General features: G+C 39.8%; 1 protein-coding gene across 4 annotated transcripts in view; it reads right to left on the bottom strand.

Annotated features, from left to right (window-relative positions):
- The window catches only part of DPP6 (dipeptidyl peptidase like 6), a 1,283,113-nt gene that overhangs the window by 14,996 nt on the left and 1,244,232 nt on the right, over positions 1-23,885 (bottom strand). For all 4 annotated transcript variants that reach the window (XM_075271529.1, XM_075271531.1, XM_075271527.1 and 1 more), the window contains exons 17-21: positions 21,827-21,874; positions 10,672-10,770; positions 8,183-8,252; positions 3,362-3,556; positions 2,311-2,365 (exon numbers count right to left, since the gene is read on the bottom strand). In XM_075271529.1, the coding sequence (XP_075127630.1) occupies positions 2,311-2,365; positions 3,362-3,556; positions 8,183-8,252; positions 10,672-10,770; positions 21,827-21,874 (467 nt within the window). The remainder of the gene's footprint in view (positions 1-2,310; positions 2,366-3,361; positions 3,557-8,182; positions 8,253-10,671; positions 10,771-21,826; positions 21,875-23,885) is intronic.

Below are 23,885 nucleotides of genomic sequence, written 5' to 3'. Positions count from 1 at the left end.
AATACCGTAGTATTCGATCGAATACCTACTCGATCTAGTACTACTCACTCATCTCTACTTCCTATATATCTCCCCATTCCTTTTGCAGCCATTCTTAGTTTTGGCTCAAAAAATCTGCAACAAAATCTGCAACAAAATAAAGCTGTGTTTCCGCAACATGGGGTCTTAGCATATAGGCAGTGGTTGTCTTTATGGTGTAGCCCCTTTAAATGTGATTATTTGGCTATACCAAGCATTAATAGGTCCAGTCTATAACATGTACAGTCTAACCTAAACTCTTTAAGGCTTGATATTCACATTTTATAGTTTGAAAGTTTTTCTAGTAAAAAAATATTTCCCATTTTAACGCTTTAAACAGTACTGCTGAATACGACCGAAATAAATGTTTAGACGCCTGACACCGAAAATCCACTCACATAATAAAAAAATAAATTGAGATAATCTGAAATAAGAATATTAGACATGGCTATGCATTAATATCCCAAAACAGATTTTGTCTAATCTAAAATACCCGATTAAATCTCGGCAGTGTTTTGTGTACAATAAGTGAGAAATCTTGTTATAATACCCACTAAAACCTCTTGTCAACAAAAGTTGAATTAGTTTTAACTCCGAACTCATCCAAACCTAAAAACTATGAATATTTAACAAGTCAGACTCTGAGTGGTGAGCGAGTGAAAGGTGAATATAATTGTAGATTTACATCATTAAGCATAATCTGATTCCGGGATTCAGCAGAAATTGTAAATTAGAGTCAGCCAATTATGGCTCGGACAAAATAATGTGTTATATCTTCAAAGGAAATATTCAGAAAACAGATAGATGGCATAGTAATCGCGTTCTTACCCTAATTATAAATGTAATTTAATAAGAGGCTTTATAGTATCGGAGCACAAATCATGGGGGTTGGACTGATTGAAATAATCCATTCGTCAATAAAATATTTGTTGATAATTATGTTTTGTAAATCATTGCAATACATAAAAATCATTAGCGGATGAATCACTTCTGAGGCTAAAGCCGATGCTTTTGTAGAAATGGAAAATATGTATTACAAGTTTTCATTAACCTTCTTGTCTCGTGAGCAACTTCTGTCATAGTGCTGAATACTGAAGGCTATTCAAATACATTTTTGGAAAAGCAAATACAAGTGGTAACGGATACCTTGAGAAGGTCACCAGGGTACACAAAGGCATCTAAAGTGGTTCACCCGATCAACGCAGGTCCAGTGGTTGATGCCAGACATTACAATGAATGGCTATTAAAGAAGATCTTTCACCATCCATTCCAGGTTTTAGCATCTATCAATAGGCGCCACTCTATTGTTCTGTCACAGTTGGATTTTTCTCTCCATCTGAAGCTATTAGTGAAGGTAGTTTTGGTGCCTGATGTGCTTTGTAAGCTCTGTAATGTCAGAAGGGCAACGTCAGGCAGGGTGTGTGACTCAGAGCTCCAATCAGAGGCAGTCTGTGTCAGAATTCAGAATCACACCCTTTTCCTGCTCCTTCTTGTCACCGCCCTCCTGACAGTACATAGCCTATATAGCATATCAGGAACCAAAACTAAGAGAACTGATTACTCGGGAATGGTGAGGCAGTGTCAGGCAGGGGGTGTGATTCAGAGCTCCAATCAGAGGCAGCAAGTTTCAGAACTCAGAATCACACCCCTTGTCTGCTCCTGCCTGACAGCGCCCTCCTGACAGTACAGAGATTAAATAGCATATCAGGCACCAAAACTATCAGTAGTGATTGCTCAGGAATGGTGGGGGCTAGAGAAAAAATTCCAACCGTGCTAGGATTAGTGGAAAAGTTGCGGGTAATTGCTAGTATGACCTATTTAGTAGAAAACTAGAACTTGATCCTTGGACCACCTAGTACCATCTCTTCATGATAAGACATATAATGAGGCAGAAAACCATGGTCTAACCCAATATACTTACCAGTTTGCCAATATTTTCTTCAATGGAAAAAAGTAAATTTCTTGCATATTCCCTCATTGTATATCAAATAAACCAATGCAATATAATCATCCTTGTTCAAACTGAAAGCAATTTTGCTGTCCTTAACGCTACCAGGGAACAGGCTCGTGTCTCCCTCGTTTCTCATTGATCTCTTTTCTTTGTGGCTCCCCATTGGCTACATATCGCTTGTAAAGTACAATTTATTTCATGAAACCACAAGAACAAAACCCATTGGTTGTAGCAGATGACCAGTATTACTCTACATTGATCTCTTGGAAGTGTTTCTATAAATTATCCATGTTGGACCCCAAATTCAAAATTCATGTATAATGTAATACTAAAAACATTACCTTTCCAAAAACGCCAACCCTAGTCTTATCTATGTATTGTTCTTTCAATATTGATCTGGAATAAAAAGAACGTAAAAAGTAAAAAAGAATAACAGTATAGGACCCAAATAGATTATTAACGTAACAATTACATTATTATCAATGGCATGTAACTTGCATTATTACAAAGATGGAACTGTTTGGCATAAGATGGCAAAGATGGCACTATCCTATGACATCATGCACATGAAGTTCACTGCTAAGGCTTGTGATTGGGCCTGAGTGGTCACATGGGCACACTGAGTGTCATGGCATCATGTTCATGTGACCATTGGTGGCCCGATTACTGGGCACCTGATGTCATAAGAGAGCAACAGATACCACGAGGAGGCCCAAAAGATGAGGCGAGAATAAATGTTATTTTTTTTATTTCTGTCACCTTCCCTGAGTCTCCACCTATTATACTCTGGGGTCTAATGAGACCTCAAAGTATAATGAAGTAACAACTTTTGTTTCTTTAGTTTGGTCAAATCTATTTGTGACTAGTGGGGTGTTCACACTTGCGCCTGTGTCCACATGCCGGGTCTCTATCCTATTCCCCGGGAAACTGTATAGGCGATGTCTTCCTGATGGTCAGCTTTAAAACCCGTTCATTTGAAAAGCAAACCGCCAGTGTCCATATGCAGCCACTCCATGGGGAAACTGCTTTTTTGACCGGACACAAAGTTGGACATTCAGGACTTTGTGTCCCACCATAACCCCACGGAGAGGCTGCATACAGATACCGGCGGTTTGCTTTTGAAATGAATGGGTTTTAAAACTGACCGCTGGGAAGCCGTCCCCTATACAGTTTCTCTGGGGAATAGGATGGAGGCGGACACGGGCGCAAGTGTGAACCCCCCCTTTGCAGTTCACCCATCTCTAGTAGCAATACCACCCAAACACCATAGGCAACAGTTATTAGGCATACCACACTTTTCTATACGTAACAAAATGACATCTTATCCCCAAAGAAGTGTTTCAGTATTTCTGAAATATATACAATCCAGGTGGAATATTAATGTATACGTACGCCAATGCCGCCAACTGGTCTTTCTCTTGTAAACTTCCCAGCTCCTTTCTCACTTCATGCAATAGCTTTGTGCCTTGGTAGCCACTTCCACGTCCATCGAACTTTACAACTATGACACTGAAAGAGCTGACCAACGCTGTCATCCAGTTGACTTCAAACCGTTCTGCGACACTCTGACTTCCAGGACTACCGTCACTATGAGAAAGAAGTAGACATAGTGCTTTAGTAAAGACCGTAACCCTTGCTCAACGAATGAACAAATCATTGTAGAGAAATATTAGGAGTGGAACGCAGCGCAACAGTCTTAATAAATTCCCTCCATTGAGTTTTTGTTGCAAACTAAGAAAGAAGAGCTCTTGTATTCAGAAAAAATAAGGGCTCTCATATACTGTTTTTGGTCTTGAGTATATTTTGCACTCGCCATATTTTTCCTTTTGTAATTTCGCTGAATACTTGAGGACTTTACCTATCTTTTATATATTAACATTGCATTATGTTTTACAAGATACTCTGTTTTCCGGTGCACTATATTGGAATTGGCCTACGAAGAGCCATCAAAGATATGGAACCTATTATTTATAAAATGTACTTACACTTTATATTACTAAAACATTATTCTCCATGTAAAATTCAATTTCTAAGCAGCAAATAATTACCAAGGGGGAAGGCCGATACAAATGTGTTAGGCTGCTTTTATGTTCCACCGCTCATAGTGCCGCAATAAAGAACGCTGTTATTCTTCACATAAATAAACCATTTTGCTAATGTAGGGGTTTCCATGCCTGAAACTCAGCACGAGGGCTCTGAGGATAATAATTTACAGTTTGTAATACATTATGCTATAATTGGTAGTGTTAGTAATGGTTTACTATATAGGTATATTTTACATAAAATGCTTCATTATATGCATTAGGCTCGGCAGGTGGTAGCGCTATAATGTATTGAGATGACTAGGTATTGTATATGCTTGTTATACGGCAGCCAAGGGCTTAATGAGATCTGAATAAGCGTTCACTGCAAAGTACGCAAAACTGCAAACTCAGCACCAAGAGCTGAAATCCTATCCAGACTGATGATTTATTACCCATTGCAAATTGGTTACTGACTTCCAACTTCTGGGCACACAGAAACCTAATGGAAAATGAGATTTTCTGAATGTGTACAAAGCTAATAAAATAAAAAAACAGCAGCAACACAAGCCATGTTTTGTCAAAGGATGAATGCATTACTAACAGTATGGCTTAGGTTGGACATACATGAATACAGTGAAGCATGGCTTGTATTACATGTGTGTATATTGACTATAGAAAATGGGGTTGGATTGTTTAAAGAGGATAAGATGGTAAAACTGTCCCTGTGTTTTGTCTTAAAGGGGTTTTGTCGTTACAGACACTTATTCTCTATCCATAGGAAATGCTGGCCCATAGACCTCAAACTTTGTATGGTGAGAAGGCATTACCGGCCGCCATACTGCCTTGGAACAGCAGAGGTGCGGGAGTCCCAGCTTTCGGGTCCCTGCAGATGTAATATTGTTGGCTCATCGTAAGGATAGTTCATCATTGTTACAAAACTGTATAACCCCTTTGAAATGTGACAAAGCTAAGCCATTACAACACTAAAGTTTGGCTAAGGGTGGGCTTAATATTTGGTAGTAGAAGTGTCTGGTATAAAAATGGTCATACAAATCCACAAGACACATAGCTCTCTAATAACAGCGGATTATATCTAGGCAGCCAATCTGCAACCAGGAAAGTAATAATCTCCTCCTATCTGAAAACCCCCAATAAAAGGGAGACCCGGCACCCTCAGGTTGAACAGACTCAAGAAGAGCCTAAAATGCCAGTTGTAGCTCTTACGTGGACACCAATCCACAGCGTGGGTGGTGGTGTAAAATGGGGAAAAAAATAATAAAAATGGGAGCGTTTAGAGCGTTATGGATGTGAGTATTCTGACAATGGAGGGAGAATGAAGTCGAGTGGATAATGACAATCACTTTATTGGTTCCAAGGACAAACAGGGCAACGCGTTTCGGCACCGTACTGGTTTGTCCTTGGAACCAATAAAGTGATTGTTATTATCCACTCGACTTCATTCTCCCTCCATTGTCAGAATACTCACCTCAATGGCGCTCTAAATTCTTCCGGTATTTTTTATTATCATTTTTTATATTCCCGTCTCAGTCCCACTGATTAATCCCATACAGTAGACATTATTACTGCTGCCATATATAAAGGCAAATATATGGAGTTCTGGAACGGGGCTTGAAATCCAGGTCTGTCTGATTGAATCCACGACTCCTATTTAGTATGGATTGAAGAGTCAAAGACAGGCCCTAACAGCGACTCATGGCCCGCAAGACACATTGTGGCCACTTGGGGCACTATTCCTAATACTAAAAAATACTGGCTTTCTGGTCAGATTTAAAACCTAAAAGTCAAGTATCGAGTATAAGACAGGTAACATTTCCAGAAAAAAAAATAAAAAATCCTGTTCCTCTAGAAAACCTGGGTCACTCTAGGAACCTGGGTCTCATAATTCCTATTTCCAATCTGACACCTAATATGTTGAGTTACTGAAGTTGTCACCAATCAATCCCATCTTAAAGGTCTATTTTTCATTATTCATAGGATATTTTTATGCCCAGAAACATTGAATATGCAACATCTGAGGGAGAGCCAAAGTAGAGATGAAATTCCACTTCTCATGAGCGAATGCAACTCCACACTGAATCCAGGTAATGTCAAAATGCAGTACAACTTAGAATGACGAATAACATAAAATGCCAAATTCCTGGAGAAATCCAATGTATGACAGAGAAATTCCATCAAGCAGAACTGCATGCTCAATGGGAGCTCTCATCCTTTTCTTTTATTTATGCTTGACGTAAATCCCTAAATATAATTTAGACCTTAGGTTTATTCTCATAAATAAAAAAGTTAGACAGGCAAGATTTGACTGTATCGCTATGTCTTATGTGAAGATGGCAGCTTATACATAGAACGCTTCTTTTGTCACCTCTGCTTCACTTTTACTAAGCCTAAATCATTAGTAATATACCCTGGAGCAATTTTTTTAATCTCCTGCCTTTAGATGGTCATGTAGGTCAAATGTGTTTTGTTCTCTATAAAATATCTGCTTATGAAAGATCACAAGGTAAAAGATGAAATATGATATGGTATCAAAGGAATACTAAACACGGAAATTGTATTAAAGGGGTTGTCAAGGATCTATTCCGTAAGGAGGCCCAGGGAAGGTGAAAAAAACCTCTCATACGCGCTTATCTCCGGAGTCTCCCACCATGGTCCTGTTGCTCCTGGGAACTTTTTCCAGTGAAGTCCTCACCATACATGTCCACGTAGACCAATAAGCAACCTCAGTGGCCAAAGGAAAGGACATATGTGGCATAGGCGAGTGACATCTCAATTCCTTTCCATAGGCCACTGAGGATACTGATTGGCTTTAGCAATCACGTGTGGCAAGGACTTCTTCTGGAACTAGTCCTGGGGTGTTGATGGACTGGACAGCAGCAGAGGACACCGGAAAACGGGGGACAGGTATGTTCCTTTTCTCACCTTCCATGGCCTCCTGTATTTCCTGGACAACCCTTTAAAAAAAGAAAAATCCCACCACTTCCTCCCGCCATCTTCGTCTTTATCATGTTTCTATTTTGTATAATATTACAGTCAAAACTGAGAACTATATTAAGAAATAGTCCCTTGGTGTCTCAAAAGCTCAGCGATGGTCTTCCTCGTTCTTACAGTTATTTGTCTGAGTGTAAGGTCTGGTTCACATCTGCGTTCGGTATTCTGTATGGAGAGTCCACTTGGGAACGGAATATTGAATGCATTCAAAAAGCGGTGAGCAATGAAAGCACATGGACCCCATAGACTATAATGGGGTTTGTGTGTTTTCTGTGCGGTGCCCGCACAAATCTCGCAGAGAGAAAAGTAGTTCTTGCAGTACTGTTCTCTCCACATGACTCGTGCGGACACTGCATGGAAAAAACCCCATTTAGTCTATGGGGTCCGTGTGGTTTCACTGTTCACTGCTTGTCAATGCGTTTGGTATTCTGTTTGGGGGGGTCCCCAAGTGGACTCTACGAACTGAATACCGAGCGCTGATGTGAATTAGGCCTAAGACAACTGTCTGCAGCAGGAGCCTCCCTATTGTATCCTGTCTATGGTAGGACAAACTGATCTTTAAGGGGGCATTCACACGGAGTAACGCCGGGCGTGTATCACAGCCGTACACGCCAGCGTTACGGCAGACTGACGAACACTTCCCATTCACTTCAATGGGAGCGCTCGTAAACGCCTCCTCAGTTAAAGTGTTATCACCAACGATCATTTAAAGGGACTGCAGTATTTCTTCCCCAAAAATCACAAGAACACAAGTTTCAAGTCCCCCATTTAAATGGAACCCTGGTATAACATGCTGCCATTCCATTCAACATCTAGGGATCTAAGGAAAATCTGAATACAGCGATCAGCTATTTGATCAGTCCTATAGATTGTGAATGGAGTGACATGCATGACCATCTCTACATTTAAGAAAGGGAATCGATACCCCCATTCAGACAAGTAAACCCCAGAGATCAGATACTTAACATGGACCCTTCAGATAGGTAACAATTGTTAATTCTTGGAAAATAACTTCATAGTCACCAAAAGCAAATCTCAACTCTAATATCTGCCAATGAATCCTAATGGACGGTGCTCTACAAATGCAATGAATCTCAATCTGGGCAAACAAATTAGCTAATTTCTACAAAAAAATAGTCAATTATTCCACATATTTGAAAGCGTTTGAGGTTATACTTACACGACAAGCAAAAGAGGGTAATGAGCTGTATTTATGAAGGTTGCCGGCTTGATAATCTGCATTGGAAGTTCTGATGAAAGACAATAATAGAGCATTTTAAGGCTTATTGTGAATGTTCACTGCAAAACAGCTGCTATTGAGATTGCTCCGGGTTATTTAAGGTCAAATTAAGCGCAGCATCATTAGGTGAATCAGCCCAGTCAAGCATTGGTAAATTGAATTGTCGTTTGATCTATTGTTCTATCTTGTTCGTTAGGATTAACAATACAGACGTCATGTATCAAGTTGACTATTAACACCATACTGATAGCAAATTTGTCCTCATGTCTGTTAACATCAGAGACAATGTTCCTTAAATTAGAGGCAATGCCCTTGAGCAGTTACATTTATAGCGACTAAAATCAGTAGTTTTACTGAGCAGGGGATGTTTAGGAAGAAGGAAGCGGCTGAAATAAGCTCCAAAGAAAATAACTTTATTATTACCATCCCGCGCTATCCACGACCAATGTTCAGTTGTAGTTAAAAGAAACAGTCAACAAATACCTTTGTCTTAGAGTGAATATCTAGGGAATGAAGCTGAAGCTGAACTTGGGAACAAGCGGAATAAATCCTGATAGGACTCCTAAGAGAGACAGTGAGAGTCCTGAGTGCTCCGCCCACTCACTGTGACTGACAGCTCTCCCTGTATCAATGTGTATAGTAAATGAGGTCACTGTGTATAGGTGGGGTAAGCAGGACTCTCCTGTCTCTTCTAAGGGTCCTGCCATTATTTACTAAAGCTAAATATCACAGAGCTCAGCTTCTCTCCTCTATCATATAACCCTATATATCACAGAGCTCAGCTTCTCTCCTCTATCATATAACCCTATATATCACGGAGCTCAGCTTCTCTCCTCTATCATATAACCCTATATATCACAGAGCTCAGCTTCTCTCCTCTATCATATAACCTTATATATCACAGAGCTCAGCTTCTCTCCTCTATCATATAACCCTATATATCACAGAGCTCAGCTTCTCTCCTCTATCCTATAACCCTATATATCACAGAACTCAGCTTCTCTCCTCTATCATATAACCCTATATATCACAGAGCTCAGCTTCTCTCCTCTATCCTATAACCCTATATATCACAGAACTCAGCTTCTCTCCTCTATCATATAACCCTATATATCACAGAGCTCAGCTTCTCTCCTCTATCATATATATCACAGAGCTCAGCTTATCTCCTCTATCCTATAACCCTATATATCACAGAGCTCAGCTTCTCTCCTCTATCATATATATCACAGAGCACAGCTTCTCTCCTCTATCCTATAGCCCTATATATCACAGAGCTCAGCTTCTCTCCTCTATCATATAACCCTATATATCACGGAGCTCAGCTTCTCTCCTCTATCCTATAACCCTATATATAACAGAGCTCAGATTCTCTCCTCTATCATATAACCCTATATATCACAGAGCTCAGCTACTCTCCTCTATTATATAACCCTATAGACCACAGAGCTCAGCTTCTCTCCTCTATCATATAAACCTATATATCACAGAGCTCAGCTTCTCTCCTTATATCATATATTTTGTATTTCCTGCAATGAAACTCAGATAAAAGGAAATAAGTTGAAATTTATATTAAATATTTATATTGATATAGATTTATAAAAAGCAGAAAACCTGTGCTCTGTGCATTGATATATTTTTCACCATCTAATCGCTGTCACACACCTGCCTGTCCTCAGATGTCCTTCTACTGTAAGTATTGCCAATACCTCCAAATCATTGGTGATCTAATAATTTCAATTTTGGACTTGGTCATAAAATTTGACTAGTTCCAATCTATGCCTTGGTAGGCTGAGGCTGGATTACCACTACCTTTTAATTAAAAGTCTCCATCAAACTTCATTAAAGAGAACATGTATGAGCCTTTAAGCTATGAAACTGCCGCCATGGTGTTGTGGGACATTTCAGCTGCTAGCTGACATCATAGGCAGGAATAGAGGTGCTGCTCGGTACTGATTCTGTGACGCGACTAGACGGCTACACTGCCAGATGACTCCAGGTACGCTATTAGCATACACCGCTTGCCAGTCTGCAAAACAGACCAAAAAGGATAAAAACAAGGACTTGTTTGGAATAGTCTTTAAAGTCCCGCAGCGCCATGGCAGCAGTTTCATGGCCCAAAATCTGAAAAACAGATTCCCTTTAATCTCATTGAATAAAACCTTTCCAGAATTCATTGCCTGAAGGTCTGACCATTCTCATTAAAAAAAATTCTACTATCCTACTGTGTATCATAAAAGTGCCAGAAATTACATAATAGTGCTTAAAAATGGTCGTGTACTGTAGAAAAACACCTTTTTCGAGTGTCCTCTATTCTTCCTAATTTTGGTACAATATAAGGATATGGGGAATCCCTTATGGTAAAACAATTAGAAAAATACAAAAAACACAAAAATAGGAAATATTAATAAAAATAAATGTCCACTCACTGTAGTCATCCACTTCAATGTATTGAAACTCGGAGTAAGGCATCTGTCTGCTCTCTACCGCAGCTTTCACTTTGTAGTTGTTCTCCAGTTCAATGAGACCTAAAAAAAATAATTTTTTTTTTAAAAAAACATGAAAAGCAAATACTAAGTGTCCAGCAATGCTTATTAATGACTATCTCACTTCATGTATTATAGAAGCCCAATGGATGAGATGAAGAACAAACTATCTCCTGAGGCTGCTGCGGCCAGGGAGTAATTGCTGTATAGTGTAACACTATTTGGAGCTCACGTTACGATTCCATAAATAATGTACAAATTCCATTCACAAAGTGTAAATTGATTGAAAGAGTTTGCACAAAACCAAGGAAATGGATTCTGATGACAACGCCTAAGGATAGATCAGTCACGGTCCAACACCCTGATCCCGCACCATTCATGTGGCAGACTTATTTTGTCTGGCACATGGTATATGGCTGGATGCAGCTCTGTTCCTATTCACGTGATTGGGAGCTGAGCTGTATTTCCCTAGCACTGCTACAGTTTATGGAGCTTGGTACACTTTTCCGTTCTCTTCTCCCATTCACTTTCAGAGGAGCAAAGCTGCTATAGGCCCTATATCTTGTTATATGCTTAAACAGCTCATTGGTGCAGAGTTGGGGTATTGAACCCCCGACCAATCTGATACAGATGACTTATCCTGTGGGGAATATGGGTAATTACCAAACAGATATGACAGAAGAGCCATCATGGTCTTCATTGCTCATGTCCTGTATTGCATAAATTGACAAAATCGTCTATTCCAACAGTGGTCACTCATTATAATGTAGAAATAGCCCCTTAAAGTGATAACACGTAGCTAGAATATACCATCAGTTTATGATTATTGGGGTTTGACCTCTGGGGCCCTGATCCTGAGAATGTATGGATACCAGTGCTTGTGAAGTCTACCAACTCTCTACTCTATAGTCGCTCACTATTTAGGGAATTGTAGCAAGGTCAACAGCAGTTCCCTGAGTAGCCTATTATCTGGGGGTCCCAGTTCTTAGTCCCCCCCAGCAATCTGACTTTTACCCCTTATCCTGTGAAATTAGTGAATGATCAAAATAAAATTGACTTCTATGATTTCTTTTATTTCAGTATTATTTTTTACTTATTTATTTATTAATTATTATTATTATTACTTTCAGAAAATTTACAAAATTAGAATTTCTTATATAGCAACATTGTATATGTTATTGTAACGGCAGAGCTTTATACAGTATTGACTATCCATTATATGTCATTTTTAAACCCTGGGTAGCAAATGATTGAAAACGCTTCATTGATTTTAGCTATAATACAATAATGTTTATTGGAAAAATATTCTAAAAGTGTAATATCGAGCTCCTCCGAATATGAAACGCCATTTTAAGTAGAACTAAAATCTTTAATGAAATAATAAAAACTGTAAAAAAAAGCTGTTATGTGTAAAAAAAATAATAATAAAAAATACATAATAAGCTAAATTCTTTATTGAGGTTCTCATTTAATTAAGACTAACAAAACTCGCTTTATCAGCTGAAAGATGCCTGTCACTCAAGGGAGTTCTGCAGAGTCTTATGTTTGTTCCCATAATTACCAGCAAGGATAAATAGTTATGGCTTAGAGGAGATTGGCATATCTCCTAGAAGACACACTGGTTCGGTTTTAGCACCACTGGGAATGTATTATTCAATGAAGTAGAAATTGCTATTTCTCAGTTAAATATGAACGCCCCACGATATTCTGGAGAGAGTTGCAATTAGCAATTATCAAGTAATTTATTGTGCTTAAAAAAAATAAAAAAACTAAAAAATATATATATAAACAACAGAGGAGCTAGGAAACGCTCGGCAATGAATTTAATAATTATCAGGAAATAAATTGCATAATATTATAATATACAGATTGCAAGCTTTATAAATAAACGTCTGATTCTAATTTTTTTTTTCAACGACATGGAATTGCCACTGATTATATTTGATTATTACATATTTTTTTATTATTATACAAACTTTTTTTTTTCAAGAAGAGCCAGCAGAAAAAAAATTGTAAAAAAAACTGAATACAAATATTTGCAAAATATAAAGAATTGTTGACTTGCTTGGAAATGTTTCTTTTTGATACTATCTAGCTAGACTTGTAGACATTAGGGAAGCTGACATTTGCTCCATCCAATGAAAGGCTTAGAGGAGATTTATTAGCATTGTCATGAATTCATAATTTTAGGAGACAGAATTTGTGCCAAATTTTTTAGAATGTCAAATGCAACGCGATGAATTCGTCACAACTCACTAACTTATTACAATTTCCTTCCACTTATGCCGTCTCATAACTGTTGTACTTTACACCAATATTATGCACCAAATAATAAATAATTGATTTATTAATGAATAATAATAATAATTAATAATTATTAATAACTAGAGATGAGCGAGTACTGTTCGGATCAACCGATCCGAACAGCACGTTCCATAGAAATGAATGGATGCACCTGGTACTTCCGCTTTGACAGCGGCCGGCCGCTTAACCCCCCGCGTGCCGGCTACGTCCATTCATTTCTATGCGAGCGTGCTGTTCGGATCGGCTGATCCAAACAGTACTCGCTCATCTCTATTAATAACTAAAACTGGCACATTTTCTGACTCCTCTTAGTCACATATTTTTATTTAGACACTTTTTAAAACATAGAAGATGGAAAAGTTTTGTAAAACACATAATACACTTGGCATTTCTACTGCTCTTTTTTTGGATCTCCAAAAAGCTTTCAGTGCATTTCATGTAGTAAATATATCCCTTGTAATCTGGGTTTCTCCCCCCCCCCCATTTTTGGCACAGACCAATGCCTCAGGTACACTCATACAACTTTGCAAGACTGGCCGTTCTTGGGAACAGTCAACGCTTATCAGATTCTATTAGTTGGAGAATATCTATGGTGGAGGTATGTAAGGAGGGTCATTTTTATGTAGCTAATGTATTAATATAGTAATGTTTAAAAAACTGTTAGCCATTTATTCGTTCTTCTTTTGTCTAATATTCCATTTAATTTCTAATTTTCCACTCACTAATATACTGTCTGTGGTTGAAATGCTTCTTTACTCAGTCTCACATACAGTCACATAGCTGTGCTCTTGCTTGTGTGATGTCCTGTATATTAAATATTCAGTTATCTCACTTCTCTTACTATTCCTAATGTATAGAAAGTTACATATTATGTGCCTCTTATCTTCATTGCTCCATGGCTCTCCCCACTCTTTGGATCATATTTCTTATGCTTGGCAGCAGAACAATTTCTTGTATGTGAAAACAGTGAGCAATCACAGTACTACCATATAGTTTGTAGTGAAGTGAATGTAGGCAACTGTAAACAGAAGCAATGTCTGCAAGCAGGGATCCTGGGAAATGTAGTCCCTAACCTTTTGCTTATCACATCTACAGCAAGCCCTAGCTGCATTAAAACAAATGTATGGCACATATATGGGGGAAAAATGATTATAAACAAATAACTACATCTCTGCTATAATGCAATCAGTCAGCACACAGTGTTTTCTATGCTTTTACTATCAAAGAAAACTCCAATAAAAATCTGAAAACTTTCAGTGTGACTTCTGAATATAATTTAAAGGAGGAGGCAAGATATTGCAAGATATTTTCTGAGTCTTTTAATTGGCCTTCTAGGAGACCATTTGCTCCTACCCAAAGGCATAACTTGAAGCTCCCGTGCCCCAGTGGAAAATGTGTAATGGGGCCCCAACCTAACTTGTGCTATTTAGAACAGTGGTGTATATTATCTATCAGAGTGACCTTTTGGGGTCTCTCTGAGTCCAGGACCCTATAACGATTGATATAACTTCTCTTTCTATAGCTGTGCCCTTGGCATTAAAGTAAATCATGATCATCAATAAATAGTGTTGAAGATTTCCTTCTAATACTGAAATAAGAATTATCCTTGGCATGTTCTATTAGAATGAATAATAAATTAAAGAGGTTGTCCAGGCAAATTATTATTATTATTATTATTATTATTTTTTTTTTTTTTTTTTTATAGGGCATGGGGAGGTGGTGCTTTGGCATCCTCCCAGCATGGACTGGTCCAGCTCCTCCGGCGGTTTCTCAACGTGAAACCACTCTCCGTCTGTGATGTCCCTGATCCCTTCCACTAAGGCCATTGATTGGCCTCAGCAGTCATGTGTGGATAAGACTTTCATCTCAAGTCAACACTGGACCATGAAGACCGGATTGCACTCGGAGGCACCGGAGTACTGTGGAAAGGTGAGTATGAATTTTTTATTATTATTTTCACTGCCCACGGCTGATTTAAGTATGAAACAGGTTGCCCATTTTTGCCTGGACAACCCCCTTGATGATTCTTTTCTTTACTGAGCTCAATTTTTCTAATAGTCTGTATACTATTTTGCATGTTCCAAAAAACGAGAAATAAAAAAAATGGCTTTGCTATAATGGGCCAATAAAGACATCAAAATCTTTTTTTAAAAATCCTTTCTACAACCGCTTGCAATAACGTAGTCTCTAATCTTGCTCAAATAAAATGAAGGGCGCAAACAGATTGTAATAAAGCTAATCCATAGAAAATATTTCCAAAATATGGCGGATTTAATAGCACTTCATCCCGACCTCTCTGCAGAAAGTAAAGCGTTCATCTAAATTCATTTACTCCATCATTTCCATGCACACCAATATGAAACAACTTGCTGTGATATACCTTAATATATGCCCGAGGTAAGAAGCTCTTTAATAATTGACATCCCATCTGTGGTCACCCCGCAGGCTATGTTTATTTAAATGTGTCATTTTATTCCATACCCTGTTGTGTGCCATGACACGATCCTGCTGACAATATTGACAGCTAAATTGTAGAAATTAAAGGACTGATACGGTATTTTGCAATTGTGGAAAATTACTTTAACGTCTATGGCTAAATTAAGTGTGGCATATTCGGTAAAGAAAGGTGTTTTAAGGGCAAGGCTCGAAACCTGCTGGAATTTCCAATACGGTGCTTTGCATAGAGATGTATATTAGGATGGCCTTGGCTGCTCACAGTTCTATCCGCTGATATTACCATTCATTGCACCGCACTATATTTATGCTGTCTTCAGCCCTGTATCTGTTTAAGTAAATCTACTGTTATGGAAAGCATTAAAGTTTTTCTATAAAGTGAGTCTCAACCAGACATCCGCACTGTCTTTTATGTAGTATGAGATACACCGCTGAGAAAGGTGGTGACTTGAACAAAATGTTCGGGAAAATTTTTATCAACAGCCATAGTACATATTATATATTCTGATTTTATGCAGACTGTGCATTGATAGTGCTGTGGATTTCCTTCATACTGTTGGTTTATACTCCATGAGCAGCTCCAGTTATAAGGAGTGCTGATCAGGGGTATAACTTGAAGGGGTGCAGAAATTGCAGTTGCACCGGGGCCCAGGAGCCTTAACAATTATACAGGTGACAGGAGGTGTAGAGGCTCCGTGAGTATAAAGATTTTTTTTTTTAAGTGGGTCCAGTCCATAGGTCCATAATCACCCTTACAGTGTCTATTTACACTCAGTGGCCAAAAGTCACGGGAGGGCATGTCTCAGTGCCAGTTGTGTCAGATATAGTTACATAGTTACATAATAGATGAGGTTGGATAAAGACATTAGTTCATCAAGTCCAACCTATAACCCTACAATCCCTACAGTGTTGATCCAGGGGAAGGCAAAAAACCCCATGAGACTCATGCCAATTGCCTTCCCGACTCCAAATCTGGCAGTCACACTCAAACAGTGTGATGTGATGTGGCCTATGGCGCTAGTGTCGCCAGGCTATCTGATCAGTCTGATGCAGACAGGTGTCTCGTGAACATGGCAGTGCATCATGAGTTAAGTGACTTTTAAAGTGGGATGATAATCGGTGCAAGACGCATGGGGCCTAGAATTTTGGAGATTACCCGAGAATTTGGGTTTTTGAGGTTAACAGTGTTTCAGGTGGACCTGCAATATTGCAGACACAACGTCGGCAGCCATGTAAACTGGTACATCAGTCGCCCACAAGTGTTTGATGAACGAATGTAAGGGGCTCTCAATGATCTACGGTGGGTCAATTTGAATGTGGGGCACCAGGACCCCATTTCCACCAGGACTGTACGCTGAGAACTGCACTGCATAAGCTTCAACAGTCAACATCCGACCCATCTGGAACAGTGACCTCGAAGACTGAAATGGGCCCACGACCATCGTCATTAGACCATGGAACAGTGGTGGCATGTGGCATGGTCTGATGAATCACAGTTCCAGTTGTACAGAGCCAGTGGGCATGTGAGAGTGTGATGTATGCCCCATGAATCCATGGATCCTGCATGCCAACAGGGAGATGTCCAGGCCAGGAGGTGGCTCCGTCATGGTTTAGACCATGCTCACATGGTTGCAATTGAGTGCCATTGTCCGGGTGCAGGGATCAACGACTGGTGTTTGATACGTGTATGGCAGACCATCTGCACCCCTTTCTGGTGTTGGAGCTCCCTGATGCGGATGCTGTGTACCAAAAAGGACAATGCTATATGTCATTGCTCGTTGGTGGCACAGGACTGGCTTACTGTACACATCATTGACCTCACAACCCTAGATTGGCCTGCCTGCTCGCCCAATCTCAACCCCATAGAGCATTTATGGGATGCTGTGAATACCAGTGTTTGCTCCATGAACCCAACGCCAACTACACAGGACCAATTGTGGGCTGCAGTGCAGACTGCGTGAATCAATATCCCTCCAGAACTCTTCCAAAACCTTGTGGAGTCCATGACTCGTCATCTTGCTGCAGTTATCAGAGCTCGCGGAGGGGAAACCCACTAATAATGGCGCATCCGTCACCTTCCCATGACTTTTGGCCACTGAGTGTATATGGCCAACTCTCACCTAAATAAAACACTTTTTTCCTTCCAAATTATTGTCTCTAGTCTCAAAATCTTAACTTTATTCTTAATATGCAAATTAGCTCTTTGGAGCAACAATGGCATCACGGTTGCTCTTAACACAAAAGAGTACCCAGCACCCAGAAACATATTCCCTCCCTTCCTGTTCTTATTGACAGGGCCAGGCAAGGAACATATAGTCCTGCCTTGAGTCCTTGAGCTTGGGTTCATCATCTGGCTATGTCAATCAGGCAGGGTGGGAGAAGGGGGGGCAATGGAAGGTGTAGAGCTTTGGCCCTATAAGAATAATGGTGATGCCCTTGTAGCTCTAAAGAGCTCATTTGGATTTTTATAATAAACATCAAAACTCGGGAACGGAGGCACCGATCTGCCATGGGAAGAAAGCATTATATTCAGGTAAAAGTCAGCTATTTAACTGTGCTGCCAGCTTGATAGCTCCAGTTCTGGTGAAAGACCCCTTTAATATCTCCAGTATACTGCAATGACCAACTCATACTTTGGGTGCGAGCCACATGACAGCCATAGGGGGACGTAGGGGTCCGTACTACAAAATCTGACAGAGGTATTAATAAATAAATTAATAAAGGTCTCATGTACCTCAAATATTTTTGAGGTGCACAATATGGAGCCATTATAAGGCTGTGCACGTGGGCTTAAAGGGGTCGTACAGGATTAGAAAAACATGGCTGGACTCTTCCCCAAACAGTACTATATATCTGGTATTGAAGCTCTTAAGTGAATGGGGATGAACTACAGTATCACAAACAACCAGTTTTAGAAATCATGGCGTGTCTGCGACGCGGTTTTTACCACACAGTTACATAGTTACATAGTAGATGAGGTTGGATAAAGACATTAGTCCATCAAGTCAAACCTATAACCCTACAATCCCTACAGTGTTGATCCAGTGGGCATGGGATTAGCAAGAATCCCATCAACTTTGCAGTTACTGTAAAATGCTGTGATTTTTCCGCAGCGGGCATATCGTGGAGTTTCTGACCCGTGGGGCCCGGCTTAAAAGAAGGCAGACATGTTTAAAGCAGTTGTCTTACAATCAACATTTACTGCTTAGTCACGGAATAGATGATGTGTCTGATCAATGGGAAGTTCCACTACTAGGACGCCCAACAAACACTAGAACAAGGGTACCAAATCCCATGGTCCTCCACAATGCATGACACAAAGAAGTTTAGCTTAAATGTAGCCATGGTCAAGGTTATCGCCAAATTCATTACTTTGAATGGTGTATCAGCACGTACGCCACACTGCAAAAGCGCGATCGGGCGTCTCAGCAGCGGCACACCTGTGGAGAGGTGATACATTTTGATTTCGGAAGAACCCATTGAATGCTCTTAGGTCAGTTCTCCATCCTAATCCACAGTCCCAGGTAAACTGGATGGCAGTGGAAAATATGCCTAGACAAATACAATTTGTTCTAACTTTCCATTTCCGCGCATTGTTTATAACGTCGCTCCTAATGGCGCACTTACAGTCTACAATTAAGATGTATATTTTAGTCTTTCACATTGTTACTGAATATCGGATATTTATGGGTTTCCGTTGTCAAGTTTAATGTCAAAATAATGAATAATTTATACATGCTTTTAAGAAAATGTATTATACATTAATATGTAATGATACAAAGTGAAAAATGTCTAAATAGATGAATAAAACTATCATGCATTTTTTTCAAAGCAGCTGCTAAATTAACATGAATAGGTTTATGGGCCAGACAATAGGAAAAATAAGTTATTCTGTTAGTACTGGAAAAGTATATAGCAATGATATGGCGGTATTATGAATGCTGTTAATATTTACATAAAACTGTATTAATGTGAGCAGGGGATGAAAAAGACATTTTATTTTTTAAATAGAACTTTATAGAACGCTGTAAAACAACAAGGTTTATTATGAGACGTGTTTGCGAGAAAAACAGCTTTATCATTCTGTTTGCTTTGGGAACAAAAGGAAAGATGCCGCTATATCATAGGCATGACCTGCCTTGAATATGCTGATCCTTCTTACAGCAATGCTTTTGTAATGTGGCAAGTACCGTAATTGCTCAAGGTGTTTTATTGGTTTATAACTTTGGTACAAAAACAAATATCTAGTCAAAGTGACTAAGGGTGGCCATATACAATGCGGAGTGGAATAGATACTGAGCAGCAACAGGCTAGGACCAGACTCTTCAGAGGGAATGGAAAGGGGAAGTGCTCACCCGAATAGAAACAACGATAAGTTTATTTAAGCATGACGCGTTTCGGGCATCTCAGGCCCTTTATCAAGTGCAATACAATCACCCCTTCATGATGGCAGCGTCAGCGGCTGCGGCTCGGAGGCCTGGGCTGTATGATGGTGGCGGTGAGCTCAGGGCGGAGGCTCAGTCCCGGGGGACACTGGTGACAGTTCTCCCCCGTCTCTGAGGTAACCTGGGGTCTCTCTCCTCCTCCCCCACCACCTGCACCACGTGACCAGCCACCCCACACTCCTCCAAATGGGCCTGAGGTGCCCAAAACGCGTTGTGCTTAAATAAACTTATTGTTGTATCCATTTGGGTGAGCGCTTCTCCTTGCCATTCCCTCTGAAGAGTTTGGTCCTAGCCTGTTGTTGCCTTCACGTCCCTGTGACGTCTCTTCCAGGCTCTAGCTGCTTCCCTTTGGTTCTTCATATCTGTTTAAACGTTTGGGTTGTTGTATCATACACAACCTTCTAAGGTGAGCGGCTATCACTTGCCTACCTTTACCCATTTTTGTGCCTAATATACTACACTAGGGTTGGCTCGGTGCCTTGTCTCTTTTCTTCTTGTTCCTACATACTGAGCAGCGCACGGTAAGGTAACATGACAATGATCTTGAGTACTATATGTCTGTTCTTTCATAATATTAGAGCAGGGGTAGGCAACCTTTGGCACGCCAGCTGTTGTAAAACTACAACTCACAGCATGCATGTGTGCTCTGCTGTTCTTGGACCTCCCATGGAATTGAGTGGAACATGTTGGGAGTTGTAGTTTCACAGTAGCTGGAGTGCAAATGGTTGTTGATCACTGGGATAGAGCATTGGGCCAGTGGGACCAAGTATAACAATACTTGGCCTCAAAGTTCCAACATAAGGTAATCCCATTCATAGCCAGTGATCTGTTACCATGGTCTGATTCTTATGGAATGATTCACTAATAAACTATCAAGGTGGACATACACATTAGATCAAAGGGGTTCTCCAGTTTGCATTTTATTGTTTGTATAATGAAAAATTGTACAATTTTTCCAATATAAATTCTGTATCATTTCCTTACGGTTTTCTAGATCTCTGCTTGCTGTCATTCCTTGTTTACTTCCACTGGATAAAAATCAGTCCATGGTCATGTGATGAGATATACAGTCCATGGTCATGTGATCTACAGTCTATGGTCATGTGATGAACACACAGGTGCACGGCTCGTTACCAGGCAGATGTGTGATTACTGTGCTGTGACTATAACGAGCTGTGCACCTGTGTGCTCATCACATGTCCATGGACTGTATATCACATGACCATGGACGTAGATCACATGACCATGGACTGTATATCACATGACCATGGACTGTAGATCACATGACCATGGACTGTAGATCACATGACCATGGACTGAATTTTATCCACTAAAAGTAAACAAGGAATGACAGCAAACAGAGATCTAGAAAACTATGAGGAATCAGTAGAATTTTTAACTGACAGTTAACTAATGCATCTGCCAACCTTGGACTTGGCAATATATACAGTGTATAACATCAAAGATTACAATGCAATAAAAGTATACAACCTCTGTATACAGTCAGACAATGACCCTCAGAATCATTGCCTATGGTGGACCAAAGAAACATCTTTCTGACACTAAGATCGCACTAAAAGTTACATGAACTCACCTGAAGGCTTTTGTTATATTTTCGTTGTACAGACTTTTATAGTAAACCCTAAAGCTGCACTGCTCCATTGATTTTTATAGAGACTGTAATAGAAGACCTAGCGTGTGGGTAGATTCCTGCCAGAAGCTTCTCCTCTCAGTTACATCACCATAATTCCTGCCCCCTCTGAGACCTATGTCCTGTGCTTGCAGGAGCTGTCCCTGTTTTTTGCTGCACTACATTTTAATATATTTTTTTTCTACTTAAAACAATACATAGGTGCAAATTTCTTTTTTTTTTTTTTTTTTTTTTTTTTACTTACTTTGGTTGTCAGTTGTGTTATGAATTGTGACAACAGGAACCCTTGGACCTAAACAAAAAAACAATAAAAAATGGATTATTAGTGATAATGTACTGAAATGACACATTGACAATAACCAATAATTATAAAACTATTGGGCCAACATAACACAGTTTTTCTCACTGATCCAATAAGCAAAATTAAATTTAAAAATTCTTATTGTTTCCAGTCTACAGCTCCAATGCAAACCAATATGTCTCCATGTTTACAGACTACAAATAAATGTTGTGTGCTGAGTTGCTTTAACCATGGGGCAGATGGTGCACCTTCCCTGGGCACCATGGCAATGGGGTCATTGTCAGCCATCTCCGATCCAGCAGAACTGTCCCTGATTCCAATGTCCTGCTGTCATTGTTGGTGGGTGGGTGGAGGAAGCAGATATAGAATAGAGTGGTAAAGCAGAGACCTTTCAGCTTCCTGCTCTACCATTAACCCTACTGTATGTGGTTTGGTGCTGGTAGGCGCAACATAATGATGTCATTGAGAGTGCTGCGCCATGGAGGACCATACACAATGCAGACTGAAATAGATACTGAGCAGTAGTAGTAAGGGAACTTATTAATAATCTTATGTACTATATTTCTGGTGCTTACAGAGGGTCTAGACTGGCAATAGATGAAAATTAATGTTGGCCAAATCTCCATTTCACCATGACTGGTTTATCATCTAATATGTATGGGGGCCCCTTGACTCCTGATATTGTTGAGAGATCTTTCCTGCTATTCTTGCCTTATGGATACAGTAGCCCAAATACAATATTTTTCTGTAATTTGTAAACATGGAAACCTATTGATCTGCAATAGAGCTGTAGATGCAAAATAATAGGGATGCGACACCACTGTGGGAACAAGACTATAGGGTGAAATGTTACCCCCTCACTTCTGGTCACTATATATGTACTGTAACGTTATGTAAATAAAACATTTTCATTAGTTGATCTGCCCCAGGGGTTCTTATTAGAGATGAGCGAATAGTGAAATATTCGATATTCGATTTGAGTAGAGCCTCAATATTAGACTACTAGATCGAATATTGAATCCCATTATAGTCTATGGGAAAAAATGCCCGTTTCATGGGTAACCACTATTCGACTAAAGGAGAGTCACCAAGTCCACGAGTAGCAGGAGGAGAGTGTTTAGGAGGAGCGCTGTGCAGTTAAAGCACACGGATCCCATCATAGTCTATGGGGTACTTGCGCTTTAACTGCACAGTGCTTGCAGTTGCGCTGATAAAAAGTAAGCTCCCTCGTAACCGCAAGCTGCCAGCTCTCCCGACTAGGAAAGACGAGCCTGCTGTAGAACCAGCGTTGATTTACCGAATGCTATACACTGTATAGCATTCGGCCAATTAACGCTGGTTCTGAATCAAATATTTACTGCGAATAGCTAGTAGTATTCGATCGAGTACGAATATTTTGAATACCGTAGTATTCGATCGAATACCTACTCGATCGAATACTACTCTCTCATCTCTAGTTCTTATCTTTTTCGTTAAATACTTAAACTCTGACCCCAAAATGCCCCAGGTCTCTGTCTCCTCCATCTATCCTTCATCCCAAATATATCAACCATATCCATAACATAACTTTTCAGCTCAGAATTCTCTCTATATTTCTCTACTGGTTTCCCACATCTACTTTTCAATTTACACTCACTTTTTGCCTCACTATAGGTAACATTCAAATATTCGACAGAATACAAATATAAGAAAACAAATGTCAACGTCTTCAAGAAGCTGTCTACAGAAAGAAAATTAAAGGACTAACAATGCCCCACAGAATATCATTCATGTGACCCCTCTTCTGCATTCTCTGGGGTTTACGTAGCTGATAATTTTATTCCACAAGCTAAACTCCGAGCGTGTAAACAAAGGAAATTCAGCTGTTTGGTGGCCACGTCCGTAGTGCGCCTCTTAAACATTGATGAATGATTTAAAAGAGCAGCTGCCAGCGACGTGAACTGAGAAGAGAGAGGCCTGCAAAACTAAGATAATTGGCAAGCGTGGTATCTATTTGCCGATT

The sequence above is a fragment of the Leptodactylus fuscus genome, chromosome 4 (genome assembly GCF_031893055.1).
Source record: "Leptodactylus fuscus isolate aLepFus1 chromosome 4, aLepFus1.hap2, whole genome shotgun sequence".
Classification (NCBI taxonomy): Eukaryota; Metazoa; Chordata; class Amphibia; order Anura; family Leptodactylidae; genus Leptodactylus; species Leptodactylus fuscus.
The sequence above is the reverse complement of the archived record's forward strand: the minus strand, read 5'-3'. Positions and strand labels throughout refer to the sequence as shown.